At 44.8% G+C, this 20,348-nt stretch overlaps 4 protein-coding genes across 9 annotated transcripts; 1 reads left to right on the top strand and 3 right to left on the bottom strand.

Annotated features, from left to right (window-relative positions):
• Nucleotides 1-114: 114 nt before the first annotated feature.
• LOC125774867 (thioredoxin-related transmembrane protein 1-like) lies at nucleotides 115-2,653 on the bottom strand. Its single transcript, XM_049445222.1, has 3 exons — nucleotides 2,259-2,653; nucleotides 1,748-2,084; nucleotides 115-1,601 (listed from the first exon to the last, which is right to left on the bottom strand). The coding sequence occupies exons 1-3, from the start codon at nucleotides 2,405-2,407 to the stop codon at nucleotides 1,104-1,106; spliced, it is 984 nt and encodes a 327-aa protein (XP_049301179.1). The 5' UTR covers nucleotides 2,408-2,653; the 3' UTR covers nucleotides 115-1,103.
• A 262-nt stretch (nucleotides 2,654-2,915) lies between these two features.
• LOC125774842 (uncharacterized) lies at nucleotides 2,916-5,110 on the top strand. Its single transcript, XM_049445148.1, has one exon. It carries the CDS (start codon nucleotides 3,064-3,066, stop codon nucleotides 4,954-4,956), a length of 1,893 nt encoding a protein of 630 aa, XP_049301105.1. The 5' UTR covers nucleotides 2,916-3,063; the 3' UTR covers nucleotides 4,957-5,110.
• Nucleotides 4,954-9,355, bottom strand: LOC125774832 (uncharacterized). The gene is made up of 3 exons (XM_049445114.1): nucleotides 8,910-9,355; nucleotides 7,929-8,775; nucleotides 4,954-7,846 (listed from the first exon to the last, which is right to left on the bottom strand). The coding sequence occupies exons 1-3, from the start codon at nucleotides 9,156-9,158 to the stop codon at nucleotides 5,610-5,612; spliced, it is 3,333 nt and encodes a 1,110-aa protein (XP_049301071.1). The 5' UTR covers nucleotides 9,159-9,355; the 3' UTR covers nucleotides 4,954-5,609.
• Nucleotides 9,356-10,583: 1,228 nt separating this feature from the next.
• On the bottom strand, nucleotides 10,584-15,666 carry LOC125774881 (ras-related protein Rab-7a). Of its 6 annotated transcripts, none has more exons than XM_049445240.1 (5): nucleotides 15,542-15,666; nucleotides 12,852-13,100; nucleotides 12,556-12,774; nucleotides 12,352-12,489; nucleotides 10,584-12,265 (listed from the first exon to the last, which is right to left on the bottom strand). In XM_049445240.1, the coding sequence occupies exons 2-5, from the start codon at nucleotides 13,029-13,031 to the stop codon at nucleotides 12,179-12,181; spliced, it is 624 nt and encodes a 207-aa protein (XP_049301197.1). In that variant the 5' UTR covers nucleotides 13,032-13,100; nucleotides 15,542-15,666; the 3' UTR covers nucleotides 10,584-12,178. The 6 variants fall into 6 exon arrangements, with proteins under 6 accessions (XP_049301197.1, XP_049301201.1, XP_049301198.1 ...); XM_049445244.1 differs by lacking the exon at nucleotides 15,542-15,666 and adding an exon at nucleotides 15,436-15,453; XM_049445241.1 differs by lacking the exon at nucleotides 15,542-15,666 and adding an exon at nucleotides 15,050-15,178.
• Between the last annotated feature and the right edge of the window lie 4,682 nt (nucleotides 15,667-20,348).

Here is a 20,348-nt window from a genome sequence, read left to right as displayed (position 1 = left end):
TTTCCTCTGGCATTTGCTCCCTGTCCGCATGCTTTCGTGGTATAATATTTGGCCTTTTCTTTCTTGCTCGCCTTAGCACTGAAGTTGAGAGTAAAGAATTCACAAACAGCAGAATTATTCTTTTGGTTCCACTTATCACTAGCAAATCGTGACTTTATTTCGAAAAAAATCTCGTGATGAATTTAAGTTACATTTCTTTCGTGCGCTTCGACGCTTCGGCAAATGCTCCTTTTACATCCATGGGATCTGGCGGCTTCACGGTTTTGAACCCCACAGTCCAAGATGAACAAGGATAACGAACACTAAGTTATTAGAGGGTGTATTCACAGATCACGTTAAAAGTGTTACTCAATCAAATGAAACATGTAGAAGAAAATCATTAAATTTGTCCTTTTTAAACAGTGATCAAACTTGAGATCAAGCTGATTCGTGCATATATGTGTGTGTGTGTGAGTTTGGGCAGAGAATGCCCAACGGTTTAGTTTGTTTGACCTGGTTTGAGTATGATATCCTTATGAAACGATACTTCCTATCCACGCATGTTGTGTGAGATTTCGTTTTATTCCCTTTTGCAATCTCTCAAACAGAAGCTTTTGTTTGCGAACATATCAAACGTGATCGAGGGTAGCTTACGGACTTTCGTAAAAAGTTCGCGGCTACCAAATAGGAATACACGAACATCGTATCGTACTGTAAGTAGAATCAGCTATATTAAATGTACACAATGTTAAGCAAAAAAAGTTGTTAAAAAGAAGGGAAGTAAGTTGCAAAAAGTTGTAGAGAAAGAAAAAAAAAACACTAACGAATGTAGAAAGTATTGGAAAGTATTGATGCAAAACTAAATGCAAAATATCTTTACACGGACACTTCGTTGATGAGTTTGGCCACCAACGGTCGGCCAGTTGCTTGAGCAGGACAGATCCTGAAAGTTTTATCGCTCAAAGCATTCGTCGTCAAATAACTAACCACACCACCGAGGGTGATGACACAGAGACGTCAGCAACATAGAACAAAAACACTTTGCATAATAATTTGCCTTCCCATAGGCAAGCACACATCCATCGAACGGCGTTCGAAACAGAAAAGGGTTCCAATTCCCCGCCTTAGTCCGCCTTTCTTGGCTTGCGTTTTCGCACGTCTGGACTGGTGGTAGTCTTTTCCTTCTTCTCTTCGGCGACCGGTTCGGGCTGCGATTTCTTATCCGTGTCCTGGCTCTCTTTCGCAGGGGCCGCCGCAGGTTCTTCATCGTCCGAATCTTCGCTGCCAGAGAATTTCTCACCCTCGGAGGTTTCCTTTTCGTCCGCTTCAGCATTCTCTTCTTCATCGTCATACTCGCCATCATCGTCGACGGTTCGTTTTTCCTCATCCTCATCCACCAGTTCGTCACCGCGCAGCTCTTCCGGTACCTTTTCGGCGCGAACCTTCTGCTTGTGCTCGGAGAAGCTTTGCCGCTGGCCAGATTTGGGTGGGAAGAGACAGTCGATGATGCATACCAGTATCAGTCCGAAGATGGCACCGAGCAGGACCGTACCGATTCCAAACAGGGTGTACGATCCCCAGACGGGCAAACCGTATTCCTTCAGCAGCATCGTATTTAGCTCCTAAACAACACAGAAGGGCGTACAGGGCATTAATGTTTTGTTTCAGTATCAAAAACAAAGGCATCAAATTAAAAACAAGATCTGAGGTACATTCGAACCGTGGATTAAGCTCCACGGACACTTACCCGCCAGCGGGTTCTACTTACTTTCAGGAAATGTGAAAGCTTGAAGAACAGCGAAACGAGTGACATTTGGATTGAGTCAGGATTGCGCCAGGCCGATACCTGCTCCAACGTTTCCCACTTCTTCTCCTCGATGAACGACATGAACGAGTTCATATCGCGTGGTCCCTTGTACTGGCGGAATTCACCGTTTATTACGTGGAAAATCGTTGGTAGCGCTGTGACGAAAAATCTTCCACTTAAACCCGGCGATGACGTCACGTCCACCTTCGCAGTTTTGATGTTCAAATCGTCCGACCACGTTGAAAGGTCATCCCAAATGGGAGCCAGACTTTTGCAGGCCGGACACCATGGTGCATAGCTGTGGGTAAGTGAAGAGAGAAAAAGAAAAAAACAACACATCATTAACATAGGGGTGGATGCCATTCCATGAAGTACACATCTGCTACGTAGCATCACGAAACACGCGGCGTCTGGATTCTCTTTTCTTCTAGATCAAACAAAATGCAATTAGCATGATGAACGGTGCACTTACAACTCCACCAACCACTCGTCCGTTAGCATTCGGTCCCAGTTGGATTCGTCCAGTTCGATAACCTGCGATTTCGATCCGGGGTGCGACTGTACCAGGTGTACGCCAAGGCCACATAAGAATGCCGCCACAAGTGCAGTCCGGAACATCATTTTAGCGTCGTAGAAACGCTTGCACGTCACCGCGAATGCTGTTGCACGTAGTGAAAAATTATTCGGTCGATTATTTCCGACGGCAATACCGGCTGCCGGGCGACGAAACGGAAAGGAAAACAAAACGAGGCGCTGTGGCGTGTGATCTCTAGTCCGGTTTGGCTTTTTTTGTTTGAGACGTCAAATTTACCAAGAACGACAGCTATTGTTCCAGAGTTCGTTGTTCTGGATTCGAAATGGGAAGCGAAAAAGGTTGGTTCACGCTGGCACGATGTTTGACAGCTTTCCTTTTTCGAAAATAGCACTTATTTTAAATATGAATTTTACCACTTAAAAATTAGCTGAATTATAGGTTAAACGAGATTGGCAATTACACATTTTTATATTATTTTCATTTTAAAGCAATGGGTCCAAATTTGGATCTAAATGTACCGAGGAAACAAAAGGAAATGCGATCCAAACGAACTTCTATTCATTTTCGAATATCGAAATCCTCACTGAAGTGACGTTTTAGCATTTGGTAAATTCACGTAAACAAATTGTGTAAACAAACTGCGGCTTCTTCAAATGGTATTTGAAATCGTCCGGAATGCGATCGCGATTCGATAGTTACAAATTGTTCTTTCACTTTCATTGATGCCGGCAAACGTACCGGTATGGAGTTAAAATTTGATCATCGACGTACAATGCGAGGCATTCGCAAATGTTCCCATTGCGGATCGCTCAACGGAAATCGTGCTGTTCGATGCAAAAATCAGCTTTGTCAACAAAAAGTAAAGGACATTCCAAATCCTGTGCAATGCAGCTCTTCGTCTACATTGATTGTGGTACAACTGCATCAAACGGGTTATACGAATGGTCGGCTGTACAGTGTTCGTGATGGCCATCGTGAAGGTTCGCGGAACATCGTCCGTACGAGTATCTGTGCTGATGGCACAATTGCAGCCCTTACTGTCATCCAAGGCAGAGATATTACTGATGAAGGAAATCTATTGAGAGTCATTTCGTCGTGTAAATCCATTGCAGAAGCGGTACCATTGCTGAAGGAAACGACAAATTCGCTCGCCGTTTCGGAAGAGGAAAAGCTTTCGCTGTGGGAAAAATGTTGCCATCCGGGAGGCCCATTAGTACAGCGTGTATCGAGTGATTTGTTCGTCGTTGGTCATTGGCCATCACCGTACGGACTGTCTCATGTAGTTGCACTAAAAAAGAATCAAAAATTTTCCCATTTTCAATGCGACTGTCAGACGAATAAATCATCTCCAATCGAATGCTGGCATATGCGCGCGGTAGCTGCTGGTTTACTGAGTGCCCCAGAAACATACGGAGAACGATGGACTGCTCTGCTGGAAAAATTTGTAGACAAAAAATCACCCATATCACCATCAACTGCACTGCTGGATGGTGTTCATGGTGAGAATTCGGTGCTTTCGTACGAATATCTTCTCGCGACAGATGATGCCGAGTACATATCGATGCCCAGCGAACATATTGAAATGCAATCAATGTTGAATTCACAATACATGGAACTTTTTAACGATGAAGAAAACAGCAACACGGTCACCGATGAAACGACACGCAATTTGCTGCCCACTACCTGCATTCCGGACATATTTGCCGGTGGTGAAGAAAGTCTCCATTTGATGGACTGTCAGATCGAACTGATGGACGAACTCGATCCAACGGATCGCATCGATTTCTGCCCTTCGTTCATTGAGTGTGAAGATAGCTTGCCAGTGTCGGAAACGGGCGAGAATTCGCAGGAAGAAAAGATGGTTCGAATTACAACCAAAAAGGGTGCACTCAAGCGCTCTGGAAGAATGGCTCGTGAGAAGCTTACACGCGGCAGTTATAGCGTTCGCAAACTGATGAAAGTGCTTGAATCGAATGGAATAATTTTTAATAGGCTGCAGCAGGTGAGCGGTTTGAAGAATGTTTCACCGATGCCAGCTTACGAAGCAACCCAATGCAATTTGTCCTTCACATGCTGGCTTGAGTCCGTAATAGAGCAGCTAAACTCCGTCATCGACTATAACACGGATGGTAAGCCGGCTGTGCAAACGTTTCGCATACAGGAAGATTTTTTCCACTGTTTGCGAGCACGTTTTTCCATTGGCCATCGTTTACGGCAACCGGAACCGGCACATGATACCACGGAGCAGGAATGTGACCGATCGCAGATGTATAAATTTACACACCACAAAAGTCTTCTGCATGTATTTCGAACGGATAAAATTGAGCTTTGCTTCGAAAAGAAATTCACCCAGGGACCGGATGATCGTTACGTACCGTTGGAACTGTCGGAGGACAGCGAACCACTTTCGGAGCCGGAAAATAGACCCATTCGACCACATTGTTACAGCACGTACATTAAGCTGGGACGCTACAGACATGAACCGGACCCGGAACGGGTGTATTACTTTTCGCTCGAATGGATTGGCGGTGTGCTTCCGCGCAGTGGCTTTGGTGATCTTCGGATATCGTTCCAATATGGGCATCGGATGAACAACCAGTACATGACACCACCGGCTATGCTGCACACGGCGTAACATTCAAAGAGAGATTGGAAGGAAATATATTCATCCCGATGATGCTATTCTTACTAACCAACACGCGCGGCATCACTTAAGTGCGAGGACTGTTTGTAGGATAACAAATAAATATGCTAGATGAATATTTGTTCGTGTACTAAAGACGCAAAAACGGAAGGGCAGTGTTTTGTTTTCGTTATGTAAATTCAAAATCTTGAACGTAAAATTAAATTACAAAACAAACTCAAGGTATAAAAACTACAGTACCGGGGGCGGGGGAGGAATACCGGAAATCGGAATGTTGTCAACACATACTCGATCATAGCGATCGCTTTTCATCCCATCTATCTGGTATGTTAACGATTTTGAAGCGAACGTCAGGTCATCCTGGGCGGGGTGATCGATTCATTACTGGGTGGCAGTATGTGGCCATTTGCTAAAAACGTTTCACTAAGCATGGAAACCCTTTACGGGCGCTGACCAGTTCGAACTGTGATCACTAAGTGAACAATAAACTTAACGAACGTCGAACGACGACGACGGTTTACAACGAAAGCGAACCAGCTTTTACACGCATACACGCATTTTGTCGGCAGAAGCTCGGCAACATCGCCGAATGATCACAGTACAAAGCAGAGACGGACGTGCCGAAACGAAACGGGGCAGCAGGTTTAAAGCTCCGCATTTGGTTGCACGCGGTACAGGATTGTTTCGGTAAGTAACCGTCTCCATTCATCCCGATAGCACGATCGATTGGCCGCGCGGTAAAGCTTCCATTTGGCCGCCCCGCTAATGTCCGAGTAGAGGAAGTAGTACGTCGATGCGACTAGCAGCTCTTGGTTGTAGTTCTTCAATGACCACTCGAACACGTTCAGCACACAGTCATCGTTCAGCAGCGTTTTGATGATGTTCATTACCGGTTTCTCGATCGTCGGCAGCAGATACTTCTGCGCGAGACTGAGCGCATCCAGGCTCGCTTCGATCACCTTCGGCGGTGGTGCCATGCCGGTCAGTTTGTTTAACGTTTGCAGCCGAACGAGGTAGAAAAAGTACCGCAAACCATCCGCTGTGATCGGTTCGTGCAGGTGCACTTCGTTGTTTTTCGACTCGATGAAATGATCGCCCTCGAACATGCGGCGAAACACTTCGCTGCCTTCCATCAGTAATGCTTTGCTTACAAACACCGTTTCCTGTGGTGCCGTGGGACCGCTCCGAACGCGGAACATCACTTTTTCGTCCACGCTCAGCGCGGACTCGTCACAGATCGTGACGGTGTTGTCGAATTCTTTCGCCTCTAGCTTCTCGCTCGGTGTGCCGGTATCTTCTTCCTCGCCGAAAATGGCCAAGTTCTGTGATAATCGTGTAATGGCGCAACAGGCAATGCCGTTCAGTCGCTGTTGTTGCTGCTGCTGCTGCTCGGTGCCTTCGTCCAGTATAAAATCCATTACCATCTCGAGCACCTTCATGTCGAAGAGCAGCTTGTGAAGCAGTCGCGTGTCACGTACGACAAACAGCACTATGATCGACACGCGTAGCTTTAGATCTCGCTCGCCGGTACGCAATATGTGCGCTATTTCACCCTGCCCATAACCTGTCTCGCCCACCGAACCGAACAGCGACATCAGATCATTACAAGCCGTTCGCATTTCGTCGCAGCTCCAGCAGCGGGCACCGTGTGCCGGGTACGGACTTTTCATCTCGTGCAGCCGAAAGACAAAGTCTTGCTTCAACAGCGGTAGGAAATGATTGACGTGCTTCAAAATGTTGGCCAACGTTTGGAAGGCTCGGCCACGAGGTTTCTTCGCTTGTTTGCATATTTTGAGCAACGTCTCGAGCGTGTCCGTCTGTACAAACTCCATCGCGGGAAAGGACTTCGAAACGGACCACAGCAACGTTAATGTCGGCTGCATCGGGTACTTTTCGAAGGTTTTAGCCGTAGCAATGTCTAGCTCAATTTTAAACATTTCATTATCATCGATGCAATCTTCCGGGTGGGTCGCTTTGGATGGTTTCAGCCCTAAACTGTCCTCCTCGAGCAGATCCTTTTCCTCTACCGCATCGAGCCACTTTGCATTCGAACTGTCCTCGATGAGGTATGCTACCATATCGAAATCATTCGTTTCTTCCGCTGCGTCTACCGTTTCCAGCTCTTCCTGCTCATCTTCCTCGGTTCGGTTTGCTTCGTTGGGAGGGCAAACGACGGCTAGCACGGATATTTGTTGATCGCCATTTGTCCCATCATTACACACCGCCGTTTCGTCCTCCTGTTCGTGATCGCTGCACACAGGTGAGTAAACTTCCGTATCGTCCTCAAACGCTTCATCTTCCGGTACACGCGGAGGGCTTGATCCGACACTCATCGAAGGACTGCGGACCGTACCGTAGCTGGTGCTTGCATACCCGCTGCTACCACTATCGGGGGATTCCGGTGCCGAACAGTACGGATCCAGCTTCGACTGTTTGGCAGCCTTGTGATGTTGTTGCTGCTGTTGCTGATGGTACCCATTATTTCCCGATTTATAATGGAAAAGTAGATCGCTACGGCGCAATTTGCCAGCCTTGGCGTAGTTCGATCGTCGCTTGCTAAACACGCTTGTGTGCGAGTTCCGCTCTCGTTCCTCCTCGTCGTGCCGTATGTGGGCGACCTCCTTCTCCGCTATGATGCCGTTCAGGATGCGCACGAGAAAGCTTACGAGTCCATTGGCAAGCAGAATTTCGTTGCTTAAACTATCGAACCGGTACTGGTACAGCGCGTACAGTATCATCGCCTGTTCGCGCTTTTCGTGCGACTGTTTGGCGATCTTCATGAACGATTGCAGTGCGCCGCTGCGTCGGATGTGACCCCGGTTGCAAGCCTCCTTCGTAAGCAAACACATCATATTAATGCAGTATCGTTTCTCCGAGTCGTCTGTAATAAAATAACCGGAAGGTGGAATTCAATTATTTCACCGTCAAAATCGTTTTACATGATTTTCTGCGGTTTAACTTACCCAGGTCGGCGTACATGATCAAATCAGCTGCCATTTTGATAACGCCACACTCCGTAAGCCTGTCGATTGCATCCGGATTAGCGGCTAAATTCGATACCACCTTTAGCGACAGTGCACGAAACGGACTTTTTTCCCCGCAAAGATACACGAGACAGTGCAGACCGGCGCCTGCTTCACCGTAGACTTCGGCGATCACCTGCTGCACGACCGTGGTCGTTATCATCTGCAAACACTTGAGCACACTTTCGAACAGCTTCACCGTTTCGTTTGATTTCGGCAGCTGGAAATCGAGCCGATCCTTCCAGCGGTAGTTCTGAATCACCTGATACCCGACGATATCACACAGCTGGCTGTGTTCCATGTTGCGTACGATGTTGTTAAACTTTTCCTTCGTCACCATCCGGTCCGGGGCATGCCAGTGTTTCAGTACCACCTTTTCCTCGTCGTGGTTGTCGATGGACGATGCTTTGGTGTGCTGGGCACTGTCCGGCGATTGATTAGCGGACAGGAGCACATCCGATTCCGATTCAACCTGTGCGAACCGTATCAGTAGGTTAACGATCCTGCCAATACAACCCTGTTCCATTAGGGTGGATCGTAAGGGCTTTTCATGCCACAGCTGTCGTATAGCGCGAATCACCATCACCAGCACGGCCGTGTTGTCCGACTCGTTGAGGATGCTGCTGAGTGCGTATGCCGTAGTGTCATTGTCCCGCGCAATCTTGTAGCTGATCGGTTCATGTTGGGCCAGATTACCCAGTAGCCGGCACCCACGACACTGGATGCTTGGATTGGGAATGTTGGAAATGATCGAAATCAACGGTTTCAGTATGCCACATTCGAACGCCTAAAATTGAAGAAACGAATCGTACACCGTAAACGCACACCTGCTCATCCACACCTCTCGCTTGTCGACAACCCCTTCCCCGTGTTCCACTGAAAACACACCCGTGGAAAATTTAATTTCCCCAAAAAACGCACCTGTTTGCAGCATTCCTTCTTGGTGCAGCAGTTTCCCAGTATGCTAAGCACCACCTCGATCACCTTTTCGTACGGTTTATTCAGCAAATCGACCAACACTTTGATGCCATCTTGCGATGATAGCAACCTGATCCCACCGTCGTTCGTCACAAAGTTCGTCCGGATGGCGACCAAATTACGATAGATTACACTTTTATCGCGCGTCTTTTGTATGCTGTTTAGCAGGCTGGCCAGCTTCGCTTCCTCCATTACGGCTGCGACACTTATTTTGCGGCGGAAAACATGAAATAAAAGGTAATTTTTACGCACCGTCGATGTGTTTCCGACTTTTTTTTCTCCAAAACGTCATAGACCCAGGCGGCAAAAGCACAGGTACTTGCCTTAACAATTTTGCTCCTGTCAGTGCTTGTTAAGGGATTTAAAGCGACTGTGGTAGTTTGTTGGAGCAACTGTGGAGACAGGGTTTCTCGTCAAGCAGAAACACACTGATGAATGGAGTTCAAGAAAACTGTAAAAAATGTAGGCAAATACCACCTTTTCTGCATATTATTCAATTGCAAGAAAACTATAACTCCATAGAAAGCATTTTCATACTGTGAAAGTATTTATACTTACTTAAATATTGTAATTCAAACAGATCATTGCCAGTGAGTCTAGTTTGTCCATGCTCCATGATGACGATGATCGAAGGACGTTCTTTAACGCCTGTTGGAATCTGATTGTCCACTAAAGAGTCAATGTTGAGAAATGTGATAGACAATTTCCTCGGTCGATCCTTTTCTCCAAGTCCCATCAAACGATTGCGGTATTGGACAAGGCAAGCAATCAAGCTCCATTTCTTGACACGCTGATCCCTCATCGTTGGTGCGTTTCAGTAACTCAAATGTACCATAATCATTTATCATAAAGGTTTATTGTTTTTTTACTTGTTTGTCAGCCACATTCTCAGCGTTAATCGCGTTCATTTATCATTCTAACGATCACGTTTAGTTCTCATAGCTAAAATTTACCGAATGTGTCATTTTGTTTTCTCTGGGAGCTCTTACGGCATTCCTGTAAAACGCACCACATGCCTCATACTTCGCTTCTATCTGCGATCCTATCGTCCCGATCATGAGATGATGCATATTTCAAATTTTTGCATCAATAGCTTTGCCCCTTCTGCCGGATCTTAAGTGGTACGATAATGCAATTTTCAATCTATTTACTTCGTTTATCTAATTGGCGCGATTGGGTGCACTTCGAATTTTTGGAGTGTCTGCGTGTGTATTATTCTCTGCCATAACCGCACCCGGTTACCCGGTTAATGAAAACAAACGCGCTTACGAAATGACCACCTTTGGGAGCGTTTGTTTTTGGGTTTGATTTAGTTGCGAATAATTTAACCATGAACAAAACACAACAAACGCAACGACAAGTGATTCATCCATTCTAACGATGTTTTACGATGCATTTCGTGTGGAAGAAAAACCGGAACAATTGCTCAACTATTTTTTTTGTGTTTTAATTCCGTAGTGGGTCATTCCCATGGGCAAAATGGGATGAATGGAAAGGAGATGTGACATCGGATGCGCAAGTGTGTGCAAGCAAACATATGTTGACCGGGGTCAATGTTTTCCCGAGTATCCATTCATCACCATTTTCCCCGGAAAACAAAAAGAAGTAAACGACGCGTGCGTTATTAGACGATGAAAAATCATACTTCCGCTAATATTGTATCTGTTTTTCTCTATGAGATATAATTTTCTTCTTTACTATATATGTAATATGTATAAGGTTTTCGATAGAATTATCAATTACGGCGTTATTATTTCTACACCTTTTCACCTATATTCGTTCCACCAGCCACCAGCTTTCTGCCTGTCTGCACGATCAACCGAACCGATCACCCACCCAGACACCCAGTAGTACGTGTCCTCTACAGGTGTCGTTTGCACGGTAAACCGTTAACATCCGTTGTCGTTTGCATCCTTGCTACCTGTCTATACTGGGGATGGTATCGTATTTTCGTGCTGGAGCGGTTCCCATATGGATCATGCGCGATCATGCATAATTTAGCTAGTCTGTAACAATGCAAACGTGTCTTCCTATGGTTCTCCTACCTTTCTGCCCAATACAAAACAAAACAAAAAAAGTCAAAACGGGACTATCCTTCAATATTTTTAGGAAAATTTACACAACACACTAAACACAAACACCCACCCACACAAAACACTCATTTGCAAGCGACGTATCTATCTGATCTGCGCTCCGTTATCTGTTGGTGCGTGTTCTAAGTAAGCGAAGCTAATCCTATAGATGATGAGATGAGCGTTAGACAGACTGTTTATTCATCTCTTTCGAGCCATTTTACGGGAGTCATATTGGAAGATAACATTACTGTGTGTACGTGTGTTTGTTTGTTCGTTTATCAGTGGCTATGTGTGCTTCCAATGCTTCCAAAAAGGGCTTAACACAAATTCTCTCCATCCTGTTCTTGTTCAGCTAACACCACCAGCAAGCTTTTGCTAGTGCAGAACATCACTTTTAGAATAAATTTTCTTTTTCTTCTGTGAATAGTACGGTAAAACGAAACAAAAACAAATATCCCGATCCCGATATCAATCTGTATGCTTATTGCGGATTGCAGCCTCTCGTTCGAATTTCCACCCACGTGTAGTGTGTTTGTTTCCTCTCTCTATCTTACTGCTATCTTGTCCATCCATCCGAAATGTGATGCCTTTGTTTTTGTTGCTACCGTCTGCATATCAACTATCTCATTTTGCTTTGCTAGTGAATAACACGAAACGGTGGCGGCAAAACAAGGGAGAAAGAAACAGAACATACTAAAACTACTCCGGGAAGTTAGTTTTTAAGCCTGATGTGTACTATATGCTACAAGTTGCAGGCTATGCCATTATGCCTTTGCACCCGTTTTGCAGAACGGGACTGTTCTTTGCCTGTAAACCATCATCTACCTTCTGTGTCGGAGCGTTGTTGCTTTTGGGTCGGTTTCATCTGCGAAGGATGGTATCGTCCGTTGCGGTAGTACAACCGCCGTCATGGTCGTTACTATTGCTATTGATGCTGCTGCTGACATCGCTGTTGCTTTCACTGATTTCGCTGCTGCTGTTACAGCTGCTACTTCTGCTAAAGCTGCTGCTGTTGCTACTATTGTTGAGGGCGCCAACGAATGCACCACTGTCCGTCTCGTATGTGTTGGTGGTGGTTGCTGCTGTTGCTGTTGTGGGGTCAGAAGGAGGGCGGTCAATTTTACTAATTCGATAATATTAGCACGAGCAGTTGTCTCCGCTTCGTGGCCGACTGTCGCGTGTGTTCAGCTTGATCTGATCGGGGAAATCGTTGTAAAGATCAGCCTGCGTAGAGAAGGGAAGAATCGAAAGATGCATCATATCGATGAGTACGAGTTAACGATACAATTAACAAGGGCAGTGCACATTACCTCTGTTTCTTGGGCTATTGCATTTTTGGCAATGGTTTGGAAAGCTAGATCCACGTTAATACCTTCCTTGGCGGATGTTTCAAAGTACGGTATGTCGTTCTTCGTCTGGCACCACTGCTGAGCACGTTTGGTAGATACCTACAATATTAAAAAGGCGTATTATTGGTCGCGTGCTTTGTTTAGTTAAATCCTGCCGTTACTAACTGCTCGATTTTCCAAATCAATTTTGTTTCCCAGCACAACGAACGGAAAGTGGTCCGGATCGCGTGGGCTAGCTTGAATTAAAAACTCATCTCTCCAGGATTCGAGATTTTTAAACGTATTCGGTGCGGTCGTATCGTACACTAGCACGCAGCAATCCGCCCCACGGTAGAACGCCACACCGAGCGATTGGAAACGTTCCTGTCCGGCCGTGTCCCAGATCTGCAAAAATTGGAAGGAAAGATTAATTTTTGAACGGTTTTGAAAACCACCTTTTCCAACGCCGATCAATATCTTACCTGCATCGTAACCACTCGCTCATCGATCACCACTTCCTTCGTGAGGAAATCGGCCCCGATCGTTGCCTTGTATTGGTTCGAGAAGCGCTTGTTCACGTACTGGTTCATCAGGGACGTCTTTCCCACGCTGCTATCGCCGAGCACGATCACCTTCAGAAGTGCCTTTTTCCTGGTAGCCATCTTAAAATGCACACTTTAACGTAAGTTTTTGCCTTACTGCTTACAATATGTTAACGATTGCACTATCAACTGCAATGATAAATAAAAGGTCACGATATAAGGTTTTTTTTGTATCTGAAGGATAGTTTTTGCCGTCATATATAGGTCAAGTCAATAACTATTGCCTTCAAGAAAAGCGACAACAGTGGCCTTGCGGGTGCTGGTAGAGATAAGAAGGATTATAACGGAACGACGCTAAGGCAGTCATCAAATATGGTCATTCAAAGATAGATAACATTGCATATCTTCGTTCTTCGTGCTTGACGGATCGTATTCGTCAGGTGATTGAAAAGGAAAGAACGTGAATTGTTCGAACAAACTCCAATTAAAGCACAACTGTACTAAGTTGCGTAATTTGATAACGAATATCAAATGTACGGAAAACGTTTAATTGGGCGCCTAGTGGTTGGGCGGGTCACAACCATAAGCGCCTTGCGATAGTGTTTCCGGAGTAGTTGAAGAAATTGTGAATCATTAATGTTTTATTCGTTTGTACCGAATACCCTGATATTGGAACCGACTTAATCATCCCAAAACGATGGGTCCATTGAACCGCATTGGCCCGCATTGTAGCTGAAATTCCCTTTGATGAGGGGCAACTGCGATAGGGCAGCAGGAACACACAGAACAGATCCGACAATATTCATTGAACACGAACACCCGAGGGAACTAACCGATAACGTGGTTCTGTTATCCCGCTGGTGATGCATTTTACTTTTGTTTTTCTGCTGCACATTTGCTTTGTTTCCGTGTTTTTTTGACTTCTTCTGCATGTTTTAGAAGTGGTTCAGATTAGTCGGTTGTTTCCAACCAACCAGTTCCGTGATGCATGTCGGATGAATCAACCGCCCTACATTAATTACGATGTGCTCTGTGTGTGTGTGTGTGTGTGTGTGTTTCGGTTGTTGGCTATCACTTCCTCTTTAAGCTGTGTGACACATTGCCATGGAAGGCTGGTGGAATGTTATCACCTTTTTGCTGTGATCATCATCACCGTGATCACTATTTTGCAAAGAAATTGAGCTCATTGTTGCGCGCATCACCCTTCGCGTGGTACACAGCTGAGTGGTTTGTTGCTGTTGTTATTCAGCTGAAGGCCCTTTTAACCCTCCTCGACATCAACCTTCCATAACAAAGCGCAGAGCGCGGTGGTGCTCTTGAGGTGCAAATATTGACACATAAAGAAAACGGACCATTGCGTAGCAGCCCTTGAAGATGTATGTACATATAACACACACACAAGCGCGCGCTCGTTCGAACTGTCTCGTAGCTGCTTTGATTTGTGACGTTCTAGACAGTGGAAGTACGCATTTGGAATGTTTCCTTTTTAAAGGGTAAGGGAAATTTTGTTCAGGCGAAGAAAACAGACTACCGATTACAGCTGTTTTCTTCCACACCGCCCTATACAAGGCTTTGTTTTCGTTTGAGCCACCCCTTTCTGAGTCATAGCCACATACAGACAAACACATGAGCTTTGTTAGTTGCTGTTCCTTCCAGCAGGTTCCATATTGCAAATACGCTCAACAATGGGTCAGCAACAGCAGCCATGCAAATGCTATTCCCGTGGTGCGTGTTTCTGCGCTGCTTCGTACTGCTTATGAATTATGAAGGTGGTATATACATCCTCTTTACGTCATCACTAGATTGGGAGGAAGTGGTTTCGATACCACCTTGCTGGTCGTCGTATTCTCGGGCTACACCAAACCAATGCATGCTTTGCAACAATGATGATCACAACAACGACCTCGACATCGAAGCAACAAACGTCATTTCTTGTCAGGCTACTTGAGCAGAACGCAATTCCTTTTCCTATTTTTCTATTAGCTCACCAATACACACAGTCACAGGCACACAGTCCACACACTGGTACACACGACGCACTTGCTACGGGTGGTTTTAACTCGCGAAATAAAACACTGTTTCCTTGACCCGATGGAACAACGTCAAACGTGGACCACGGAAAAGTGACCGTTCAATACCTTAAATCCCTTTCTAACGCACAGCAAAACGGTGGACGAAGGAACCAAAAAAAACAGGTCATTAGCTATGGGAAACGACGTAGAAACCCAGCACTGCGCTTATCTGCTACTACCCGCAGCGTCCCCCGACCGTGTGTATGTGTGTGCACGAGCGGAGGAAATCATCCGAAATGCAATGTTCGATTTACAGTGGCCAGATTGAAGAAACCCATAACATCGAGCGAAAATCACTGAACCAGCATTGGGACCATCGTGACGAATACGTGTTTTTGGGCGTTTAGAGGGCAACCACCGACGTAAAAGTTTGTCCCCCAATCGTTTGTCCGTTCTGGAATCTTGAAACGACGACAATGGATGATGGTGATGATGACGACGAAGGGAAACACCTTTACGGTTGTGCACGCTTTCGGGCAATGTGCGGAATTTGTTCCGCATGGACTAAATGCAACTTTTTACTATTTTCCGTACACTACGCACTGATTTAATACCTACATTTTACGATTTACGGAAGGAGCTCGAGATTGCTCGTTGTTTGCGTTTTTGTTTTCTGATTTTTTTATTCGACTGAGACAGTTTTCGCCCGAGCTAACCTAACAAAAAAAATCTGATTTCGCCGCCGTTTCGCTCAGCACAGTGGTAGGGTGTTGGTAATCATTTCGTTACAGTAATTTATTATTGGAATAATTTAAAATTACAATTCGATGGCTTACAAATATGTTTAATAGTTAAGTAAAAAAATATAAAATTATGTTTTTACGTTTGGAACAACTGAGTCGAAAGAAAAAGAAATCGTGTTGTTAAAATAGAATGATAAAAAAGATGCAATACGCAAACAAGCATTGTAAAGTAAGGATTTTTCCAAAATTGCATACTACATGAATGACTGTATTTTTGAACTTTTACAAACATGTATTAGACAAATATTTTTATGAAAATTTAAAAAATACACGAACAAGTATGTTGGCGAAATATGTTGAAGGGTGTATACCTACGGGTTTAATTCTCCTTAAAAGCATAATTTTAAAATGACGGTTTAACACTCCGTGCTAGGATGCTCTAGTTTGTCCTGATTAAGCTTTAGAATTGCTTTGCGAAATCGATAGAAGTTTTCGTTTGTTTAAAATCACTTTAGTTACTGCAGTGGGTGCATTCTTTCGATGAATATCGCCTTACTTTTAATATAAACGATTTCAGAGGAAGTCAAAAAGATTATAAACAGTTGAGCTGTTTTATTTTTATTCCATTGAGCAGCAGTTAAAAGTCATAAATCAAGTGCACAGAATGCACGACTCTACCATCGCCACAGGGAAAAAATTCAGTGATGCAGAAAAAGAAAATACATTCCGATACCTTTCAACAAAAAAAAAGTTCCTGACCTAGCTGAGAAAATTGCAGGAGAGAGCTCGCAAAAATACATACGGCTAATATCTAATCCTATCTCTGCACAATTGTTCAGTTGAGAAAATCCCACAAAATCTTATTAAATGCTGCTGCTGCTGCTCCGAACGATGTGCCTTTTGCAGCCATAGTTGGTAGCGTTTGCCATCGATGCATAAAGGACAACCGGTAAACCAGCTTTCGACGCCTGCTGGACATACCGCACAGTACATGCGTGAGTTGGCGTGCAGAGGTACAACCTGCCAAAGCCCTACGGTCGGTATCGTGCCATGGGATGAAAGGATGGATTTTTAATCTACTTTTGCTAATTGCATTAAAAATTCGAAGCTGAAGCGTAAAATCGACAAACATTGACAAAAGATGGCGGCAGCCCGTAAGGGACGGGGTAGCAAAAAGGGATGAAAGTGACCTCGCAACCGGGCAGTGCCGAAGGAAAAGACAATAAGGGGACATAATCGGGTGTGGGTCCACCCACTCGTTTGGCTTCCGTTCGGGTCTTGTTAGTTTTGGTTGTCCTTTTCCCAGCATGAAAAGATGCATTCCGTTTGCGAACTAAGGACCAAGGATCGCCATCCGTGGTATCGTTGAAATAGCATATCCTTTGCACAGCTTGACTTTGGCAGAGTATGAGAGAGAGGGAAAGCGGTCCGTAGATGTAAAACGATTATGATAATTGTATGTAGCCATAATAAAATCATCATAATTGTGGTTTTACGCACTGTTCTGGGAGCTGTGGGTTTTCCAAGGAAAGATTCCTTGGTTGAGAAGATCTAGACTGATAATGGATTCTAACTGGAGTTGAGTTTTTTTTATAGTAGATGCCTCTCGTATATCGTCCACTTTATACAAGTTTACAATCGTGTCCTTCGTGTGGTGACTCGCTACACAACACATTTTATAGCCCATTAAGTCCCAAAAGTTCCAAAAATTACTAACATAACGTTTACATTTTCCCAGCATTTATTTCAATACTTCAATACTCTCCGGGAACAATGTACCACAAATACCTTTTTGCACAATGCAATCGAAAAAGGTCATTTGGTAGAAGCTGAATCCGCAACAATTGGCAGAATGGAATAACAACAATACAATTTTCAATAATGTTTTAACAGATGACACGAGTGTAGGATCGCAACGGGACACTTGGGCACACCATAGTCATCCCAACACGGTTCCCATGCCATCGACAGGTTTCAATTTCTTCCACACTTTCCAATCTGACAAAAGTCAATTTACCTCACCAGCCATCCCATTACTCGCCTATTTACCGGAAAACAGCAACGGAGGGACTAAAAGGTCAATCAGTGCGTTTGTCGCTTGACAGAAGGACATGCGCACTCGATGATGGCATGCGAAGGAAATGCGCTGACGGTTGTTAAAATTGGATCAACTTTCACAGATCACGGGTTGACTGTTTTGCCGTCCCGCCTGGACAGGGTGCCCCACACTCAAGCGATAATGAGCAAGTAATTAAGCGAACTGGGAACGTTGCCGGGCGTATCTATTGAGCTCACCCGTGCCTCTGTGGTCGAACAGGCCGGGACTATCATCAAGAACCCAAGCATGGTCAACTTCGATTTCACCCGGTCCCAGTCAAGGTGAAACAGCCGGAAGGCTCATTTAGGACGCTTTGTCTACCGTTTGCCTACTGGAACGGAACAGGGAGGGAAGCAATTGCAATTGCAAGCAAAACTGCACAAATACTGCACGCACAATATCGGCCTTAATTAGGTTAAATGGTGCACATGACAATGCCAAGTTTTTGGGACGCCCTGTCCTCGGGGTTTGTCCCGTTTGTTTGGCAGGTATTCGAGCGATTGAATGGAAATGACGTTGTTCACAAGCTTACGTACATAATACCAACATAAGCACAAGCACACACACACACACGTGTTCGACCTATAGTTGATCGATCGATCGCGACCGGTAGCACGTCCGGTAGTGTGTAGAGACGCCAGACGCCAGAAGTCCCAAGTTGCAACCTATTGCATGGAGTCCCAAAAATGCCCTCCGACCATCCATCATCTTCACCACGGTTGAGTACGGTTGCGATGCAGCTAGACCACACTAAAATGCGTTGAAATGTGTATCGTTAATTAAATCGAGTACCGAAAACAAGTCACACACAACGACCCTCCCCGGTACCATCCGTTTGTCAACGCGTAATAGCAGCTTGAGCTCGTTAGAAGGGATACGACGGATGTGGCGACGGATTGTTCGTACAACAATCGTACAAAAGTTGGTAGACACCGATGAGTGGAAATTCTTGCCAGAAACGAATGGCCACCACAAATGGCAGTGTACGGGGTTTTTTGAATCGGATTCGCGAAATGCGAAACAATGGCGACGGGTGGCGTTAAGCAACGATCGGGGAGGTACGGGATGAATGCGAAACTGACCATCAAAGGAAATGCGAGAAAGATATGATTATCACTTGTATATTACGTATAATCTAAAATACTTTATAACGTATAATTATGTTATTTGAGCTGGGTGCAACAGTCAGTTCCTACAGGGGTTTTCTTTCAGACTGGAGTGCGGAGGCGGTTGGGAAGTGGTGCAACAGCAGGCTTAAAAATGTGGTTCTGGTTTGTTTGGGCACGTTGATAAAAATTTCCCCAAGGATTGGTCAAAATGTTGCAATGATCTTATATGCAGAATAAGATACCGCAAATACCTAAAATATCGAGAGTTATTGCCATCGGTGTGACTTGAGTTAAGTAATATATCAAGATCAGCAAAGAATATTTAAAAATATTGTTATTTTTCTGTTCTTTAGATTCTTTTAGTTGAAATATGAAATTTTATTAGAAAGGTATCGAAACATTTAGCTTAAATAGCCCTTTCTCTCTTTAAATCCTACAGTAATTACATTAATTACATGCCTCGTGCAATTGTAACGCTGTAACGCTTCCAAACGTTACTTTGAGCTTTTAAGCTTCCTCGATGCATTCTCATTCGGCTAAGGTAGTTCAGTTTCAGAACTAAATTAAAATCCAATATTACGAGTTTTTTTTTATTTTAATTAACATTTCCCCGCCTTTAAAACACCAGGATTTGTGAATTTCTTTTGGTCAAAAAGAAAAGCCAATTCTTCTACTGTTACGTACGCACCGCGTTACGAGGGTCAAAATTGTGCAGAAATTCCACAACCTGTTCGATATCCTTTCGACGCACTTAAAACTGTTCCGTAAAGGAATAAACAAAACAAAAAAACAGTCGAACAAAACGGAACCCCTTCCCGCGTTTCCGAGTTTTCCCGGGCACGATTTGGTCGTCGGGTTCGGTCCATCCCTTGGGGGCACATTTGCTTTCGTCGGGGCGATTCAAACCGACAAAACCCGCAGCAAACAAGCCCGGCAAGTGATTTCTGTTGTTGGTTGTTCAATTTTCGAAAATTCTGTTCAACAACTTATGCGGGGAGAATAAGCCTTCTTCGCCCCCCACCCCAACCTCCCTTTCTACTCACTCACCTTCCTCACCGAGCAGCTACACTAATCACACTGGTTAGGATGGGGTGTTCCATCCATTGCTGCTCGTTTTCTCGCACGCCAAATTACAAACAAGTGTGGATAATGAACGAAAATAAGCTCAAATAGTTTTCTACCTTTGGCTGCGTGTGCGTATGTGTGGTGTGTTCCCTCTTCGCTTCCTCACGTTTTGTGTCGCTGTACGAAAAGAGCATCCTTTTTCGCGGCTCGCTGAACTACAGTAACACAAATCTTTAAACTACGACGCTGAGTGTCGATGATTAGAGATACTTACAAAATGGTAAGAAGGAAAGACAACAACAGCAAAAAAAACACTACACATACGAGGTGCGTGTTGGTAATCGGTTTCTGCGTACTTGACGATAATCGGGCATCAGCAAAATGGGATCAGTTTAGGGCGCTCGAGGCGC

Source organism: Anopheles funestus, chromosome 2RL (genome assembly GCF_943734845.2).
Source record: "Anopheles funestus chromosome 2RL, idAnoFuneDA-416_04, whole genome shotgun sequence".
NCBI lineage: Eukaryota > Metazoa > Arthropoda > Insecta > Diptera > Culicidae > Anopheles > Anopheles funestus.
Note: the sequence above shows the minus strand (reverse complement) of the source record. Positions and strands in the feature narration are given on the sequence as shown.

Coding starts and splice junctions, on each gene's coding strand:
- LOC125774881 (XM_049445240.1), bottom strand. CDS start 13,031: ATGGCTACCAGGAAAAAGGCACTTCTGAAGGTGATCGTGCTCGGCGAT. Junction 12,775..12,851: donor AGCGAGTGGTTACGATGCAG/GTAAGATATTGA, acceptor CAATTTTTGCAG/ATCTGGGACACGGCCGGACA. Junction 12,490..12,555: donor TTGATTTGGAAAATCGAGCA/GTTAGTAACGGC, acceptor TTAATATTGTAG/GTATCTACCAAACGTGCTCA.
- LOC125774867 (XM_049445222.1), bottom strand. CDS start 2,407: ATGATGTTCCGGACTGCACTTGTGGCGGCATTCTTATGTGGCCTTGGC. Junction 2,085..2,258: donor GACGAGTGGTTGGTGGAGTT/GTAAGTGCACCG, acceptor ACTTACCCACAG/CTATGCACCATGGTGTCCGG. Junction 1,602..1,747: donor AGCTTTCACATTTCCTGAAA/GTAAGTAGAACC, acceptor TGTGTTGTTTAG/GAGCTAAATACGATGCTGCT.
- LOC125774832 (XM_049445114.1), bottom strand. CDS start 9,158: ATGGAGGAAGCGAAGCTGGCCAGCCTGCTAAACAGCATACAAAAGACG. Junction 8,776..8,909: donor AGAAGGAATGCTGCAAACAG/GTGCGTTTTTTG, acceptor CTTCAATTTTAG/GCGTTCGAATGTGGCATACT. Junction 7,847..7,928: donor GATCATGTACGCCGACCTGG/GTAAGTTAAACC, acceptor ATTTTATTACAG/ACGACTCGGAGAAACGATAC.
- LOC125774842 (XM_049445148.1), top strand. CDS start 3,064: ATGGAGTTAAAATTTGATCATCGACGTACAATGCGAGGCATTCGCAAA.